Source organism: Castanea sativa, chromosome 2, assembly GCF_040712315.1.
Source record: "Castanea sativa cultivar Marrone di Chiusa Pesio chromosome 2, ASM4071231v1".
Taxonomy (NCBI): domain Eukaryota; kingdom Viridiplantae; phylum Streptophyta; class Magnoliopsida; order Fagales; family Fagaceae; genus Castanea; species Castanea sativa.
Genome location: NC_134014.1, coordinates 27134171 through 27140646, shown reverse-complemented (window position 1 = coordinate 27140646; position 6476 = coordinate 27134171). Strand labels below are relative to the sequence as shown.

At 36.8% G+C, this 6476-nt stretch overlaps 1 protein-coding gene and 1 long non-coding RNA gene across 2 annotated transcripts; one reads left to right on the top strand and one right to left on the bottom strand.

The window, feature by feature from the left end:
* The first annotated feature begins 538 nt into the window (after positions 1–538).
* On the top strand, positions 539–2571 carry LOC142623430 (uncharacterized). Its single transcript, XR_012842141.1, has 3 exons — positions 539–654; positions 1237–1311; positions 1813–2571. It is a non-coding gene; the product is annotated as an uncharacterized LOC142623430 (long non-coding RNA).
* Positions 2572–5842: 3271 nt separating this feature from the next.
* Positions 5843–6208, bottom strand: LOC142625139 (uncharacterized). The gene has a single exon (XM_075798839.1). The coding sequence runs from the start codon at positions 6206–6208 to the stop codon at positions 5843–5845; it is 366 nt and encodes a 121-aa protein (XP_075654954.1).
* Positions 6209–6476: the final 268 nt, after the last annotated feature.

Genomic DNA, 6476 nt, shown 5'->3' with positions numbered 1-6476 from the left:
GTCTTTTCAGCGACAATTATCTTGTAGATAAATACTCCAAAAGTCTGGATTATCCACAATTTTATTGTTATCCAATTATCCTCTTTATTCCTATGCAAGCAAGCCCATTTTTGACACTAACTAACAACCAATCACAAAAACATTTAATTAATTTTAATTGTCTAGCCAATCAAAATTAATTTAAATTAATCATGCGTGGTTGATTCTACCTAAACACAATGCATGCTAACCATACAGACTTGATCATGCGATATCTTTCAATCCAACGATCTAATTTGAAAATTGGGCATACTGTCGCAACCTTCAGTGTTGGAAAATCTGGTTTTGTATCTCATACAAAACTGTAACGTCCCAACCTGTTTAAAAAAAAAAAAGGTGTAAGATCAGATTTTTTGAGTCCACACGTGCCCCCCACCTAACCCCACTCCCCACCACTCATTTTTCACTTATCTCTTACTCTCTTTGACCAGCTCCTCACTTCTTCTTCTCTTTTCTTTCTTTTCTTCTTTTTCTTTTTTGGTAGAACACTCCTCTTCACTCCCTCAAACTCTCCCACCGATACCTCCATATCACTATTTCTACCATCATTTTTTCAGGCAAGATCACCGGAAAATTCTTGTGAACCCATAAGCACCTTCACATCTTTTATTTAAGGTAAAATTTCTAATCTTTTTGGTGGGTTTTACACTTTTGCTTGAGGTTATTTTTATCTAAGCATGAATAATGATACCCATGTGATTAATAAGCATTGGAAGTGATATTTATGTGTTTTTATGCATGGGTTTTTATTGGAGGAATTAATTGATGAGTGGGTATATAAGTTGTGCTAAAAATGGCTACTTAAGGTTTATGTATGGTGAAAAATTTAGTGTTTTAAGTTATGACATGCGATGGTTGGTAAATTTAATTTTCCATTGCCATTGGGTTTATTTGGAGTTAGTTGAAGTTCTAAATTTCTTGTCTTGGAGGATATTTTGATTTTGCTTTTGCTTTTATAAGGCTCTTAATGAAGTAGTGTAAATTTTATGGAAGCTAGTCATAATGTTGGAGATGATATTGAATGGGTTAACTTTATAAATTGGAGTCTATGCCTTGTGAATTAATTTGTTGAGAAACTTTGGAAGAGGAATATGTTATTGATGAGGTTAAATATTGGGCTTGCCTAATTAAGTGCTTATTTGACAATTCCTAAATTGTAGCTAGATACAATTTTAAGCTTTATGCTTATTGTGTTAGGTTTGCTTGATATTGTTGAGGTTCTAGCTAATCTTCTTTGGAGCTTGGAGAATTAGGCTTTTTGCGGGTTGCAAGGTAAGTAGCTTCTTAATGGAATATTTTTGGAAAATAACCATGTTTCATAAATGATGTTTTTGGGTCAAACACATTTTGGAAAATTATATATGGATATATGTTTTCTTAAAAGTGTTGTGTTGTGACCCTATTATATATTATTATATATGAAAATGCATCATATTTGGTATTGTATTTGGGGAAAAGCATGAATTTTTGACATGGAAATTATGAGCATCTTTTATTTAATCTTTGATAAGGAAATTATGGATTCTCTGGTTTATTAGAAAATCTAAAGATGCTTATCTTGTCTTTTTATTGGGAAATTGATATAAAATCTTTTTGACAAGAATGAAGTTGAAAACCTTACAAACTTTGTGGAAGTTAGATTATTTAAGGTTTTCCTGAAATTATCTAGATATAAACTATGTATTTGAAAGTAATGTAACCTGTGAGCTTTATATGGTTTTAACACCATGTCATGTGTGATTTTTCGGTGATCACCTGATTTGGTTTCTGTAGTCTTTGTGACAACGGAATCAAATCCAAGTCAGTGCCCTTTTACTTTGGATGACGCATTCTTCCTTGCCGCCCATAGGGGGAAGAGGTTCCTTGATTGTGTGTGGGTGAGGCTGCTGCCCATGGGGCCAAGAGACCACATGCAAGATAGGTCCTATTTGACGCACTCTCTCTGCTGCCCATGGGAGGGAGAAAAACCTTGAGGGTATGGGTGAGGTTGCTGTCCATGGGCTAAAAGTTTGCATACTAGAGAGGGCAATATCATGCCAGTTGTGAATGGGTGGATCCCCTGACCGGTCTATGTGGTAGTGTGGTATATTTGTGATAATTTACCTTATGTTAGATATTATTGCTTTGAAAACTATATTGTTGGTGCTCACAAATTATAGTATATAGTTTCAAGGTATTTACTTAGAGAAACTTTGTGTTTCATTATTTAATCATTCTTGTCATATTATTATTATTGAAAATGAAACTTGCATTTTCCCCCACCCCTATTAATTATGCTACTTATTGGGCGTTAGCTCATCCCACCCTCTAACAGTTTTTCAGATTTATTAGCTATACCTTAGGTATGGGACTTACTTCTTTGGTGATGATTAGAGTGCTATGTTAAATTTGGAGACTTCTGCTGTAAATGGTTGGTGACTCGAGCTTGCTATGTTCAACGAGACCTTAATTATTTCTATTGGAGGTTGGTCACTTGAGGTTTGTCAGCCTTAGGCGTGGTAGGCCTAGACTCGATATTAAGATTCCTTATTCTTGATAAGATTGTGACTTTGTGTAATCCAAGAGTTTTGTAATATATATTCATGTATTATGTGGAGGCACATGATTTTTAGTTATTGTTCATAAATGTGTTATAGAGCTCTGACTTGTAATGTGGAGATTTATGGTTATATATTCTTATCATGTGGAAATGAAAGAAAAATAAAGATCTCCTATAGTTTGGTTTTCCAAAAAGGGAAAAATCTATAGGTACTTGAGACGTCTTTCTCACGCTTTGGACCCTTTGGGGTTTGGGGCGTGACAAAAACACACAGCGGAAGCAATCACGGATCTACTACATTCAAGAAAGATAACATGTAACATTGAATTCTAAACAATGAATAGAAAGCGTACCCTGATGCAGTGAAATTCAAAACCAAAGCTTGAGAATACCTTTAATCTTCATCTCAATCCATATGGTGCCCAAGAAGTGTGGTCTCTCAATCAGTTTTCATGTATGTGTTCAAAGGGGAATAAGAGTGGCTTACACCCACATACACACCATTTCCTTCGTATGAAAATTATGTATGTTAGTCTCTTTATACATAACTGATTATCTAATTAGGCTAGCATTTTGGGTCTGCCCAATTAGACTTTAGTTTGTGGCTTGAGATGGGACCAAAAGGAACAAATAAGACTCTAGCTCCAATGGGTCTTGGGCTTTTCTGTCAACTCTTGACAAGTTCAAAGTTACCATTAATTATATTTAATACCACTATATAAATATAATTGCACTCTAGGCCTTATTAATAAATTATATCCCAAGACTCTAATCATATCATTTGACCCCTCCATGAAATATCCATAGTGAACAAAGTCATAATTAACTATCACTTTGTAAACAACTATTTTATCCTTGAGTACCCAGTTTAATTTTTTAGTTATTCACATTCATTGAAATCCAATTTCAATAAATATAAGTTTTAGTAACTCCTTACTAAAGTGAGCGTCCTGAATAACCAGTTCTCATTAAACTTATCTCAAGGGGATATTTTGTGTCTCTACTAAAAGAGATTATGGATTCCATCTTAAGAATATGTGTTCCCTCAACACTATGTGTGGTTACCCAATATACTGAGGTTTTGACCATGAATATTAGATCTCACTCTTGATATGTCAAAGTAACCTATATTTCATGATCAGACCCACTACCCTCTCAAGATTAAGAGTCTATGAAATTAGAAGTCGTGAGATTAATTATTCTGGTGACAGTTGTTAATTGAATAATTGATCTCACAGCGGTCCAGTTTTATATGTCTTAATTCTTAAGACATATCAACACATCAACTAGAAGTCTTCACTTCTATGATCAAGACAAAACATCTTAGTTGATGTGTCATAGTCTTCACAGATGAAACGCCCAATTTCATCACCGACTACGAACTACATTTTGAGTTTACAAGGAACTTGTGATTTACATCTTCTGTGACTTTTCACATAAACCACATACAATGCATCTCATGGACTATTATAATGTCTCATAAGTTCATTTATAAATAGTCTCATATAATTAAATAATTTAATTAATTATGACATGCCAATAAATTGGATTTTATATCACAAACCCTAACATTTAGAACCTCAAGATCATTTTTATGATATGCAATGAACAAATTAATGCATGTAAGGCAATCATGAATTTTGGGTATATATAATTGGTCATTCTAGTTATCTCCCTTAATTAAATCATGGGTGCAAAATCGAGTGTCTACACATGGAGTAGACATGGAGTATGGGCGAGAGGGCGATGAGCCTAGTGAGCCACAGTTGGCCTTCCGTCGCCTTCAAACTAAGCTGGCTGAGAGAGAGCAGGCTTTGAGAGTTGCTACTACAGAGGTAGGCACCTTGCAAGCTTTGCTAGGGACCGAAAGACAGGGGCCTACTTCTGATGCCATGATGGAAAGGGAGCTTGTCTGTCTTCGACATTCACATGACAAACTCAGAGGGGTTGCTGGAGACCTAGGTTTTCATGCAGCCGAGTTACTTCGCACTCATGCTCATGATGACCCGATTCTCCATACTGGTTTTGGGAGATTGTGCCAGGTCATGTCTGATCGCTTGGTCCATGTTTAACTTGCTGGTGTTCTTTTCTGCTTATTTTTTTTCTACACATGAGCTATGTAGTTAGTATCCCACCATGTATGAAAAGGTCCTTTGTAAATTGTTAGGCAATTGCGTAAGGCCTTCCTCTTTTTGTTTGAGTTCTTAAAGCATAGTCTAGTCTATTAGACATGCTTAGAAACTGAGAGATGGTGGAAAGAGATGTTTATGATGATATTCAGGATATATTAATGAGATGAGATTTCATGTTTTGATACCAGAATGTATGAAAGAAACAGAATGGCACAATACAAGCATGTTAATGAATATGCAGGCAAATGCTTTGAAAATACAAGGTTATACAAATAAGTGATAGATGTAAAATCCATGCATATCTATATCTTATTGTTCCAAGGATACATCCTGTTCTAGATGTATCTTTTCCCTTTCTCATTGAGGTAAATTTCCCATTGGTACAAGTCAGGACATCTTAAGCGAACCTTTGGGTCGTGGCAGTATTGTAGATAGAGAGCAATCTCAAAGGCATCTTCACATCTTGTCTTGGATGCTAATCCATTTAATTTTCTGATCTTAAGCAGAATTTCAAGCATGCCAAGCTAACTGATTTTCCTTTTAAGACATAACCGAACCAAGATGGCTGCCTACGTACCTCCACTAGGAAGGACCAGGTCATCACGTAGTTCAACTAACTTTTGATTGCCTTAATTTTTGCCTAGACCGCCCTTTCGAGTTTCCAATCTAGCAGGCTCTCACACACTCCTTCTTTTGCCCTCCTTTTGCGTAGACCGCCCTTTCGGTTTTTCAATCTACCTTTCGTATTTCCTCACGCTCTCGTTCTTTTGGCTCTTCTTTTGCATAGACCGCCCTTTTGGATTTTTGATCTACCTTTTTACATTTTTTTTTTTTTGTGTTGACATAAAAATATAGAAATGAGGTGCATTGAAAGGCTCTTTCATGAAAAGTACCGTATGACAGCATCAAAATTGGTAGGCATATTGAAGTCATGCCCGTCCATGTCGGCTAGAATCAAGGCTCCTTCAGAAAATGCCTTCTTTACCAAATATGGGCCCTCGTAAGTTGGGGCAAACTTTCCTCTATGATTAGGCATGGCCTGGTTGCACTTCTTCAAGACTAGATCGCCTTCTTCGAAGACCCTAGGTCTAACTTTCTTGTTGCATGCTTGCTCGACACAGCGTTGGTACAACTATCCATGGCACATTGCGGTCATGCGCTTTTCATTTATCATATTCAGTTGTTCATATCGAGAACGAGCCCATTCAGCTTCTGACAGCTCTATTTGAGATAAAATCCTAAGAGACGGGATCTCTACCTCTGTGGGGAGGATGGCCTCCATGCCATATACTAATGAATACGAGGTCGCATCCGTGGAAGTACAAACAGATGTGCGATATGCACACAAGGCAAACGGCAAGTACTCATGCCAATCTTTATATGTGTCTGTCATCTTCACCAAGATTTTCTTTATGCTCTTGTTAGCGGCTTCCACTGCACCATTCATCTGAGGGCGATTGCTTGAGTAACGCTTTTGTACGAAGCGGCTTCCACCCATTTTGTGAAATAATCGATGGCCACTAAGATGTACTCATTAAAGCTTTCAGAATCATGTTTAATACAAAGGTTGAGGAGGAGCATTCTTCCTGTCTTGATAGGCTTGGCAACGGCGACATGTCCTCACATGTTTAATGCAATTACTTTCCATGGTGAGCCAATAGTATCCAGCTCTCATAATCTTACGGGCCAACTAGGGTCCACTGGCATGAGCTCCAAGTAAGCCTTCATGCATCTCTTCCATCAGATAATTAGCCTCAAGGGCATCT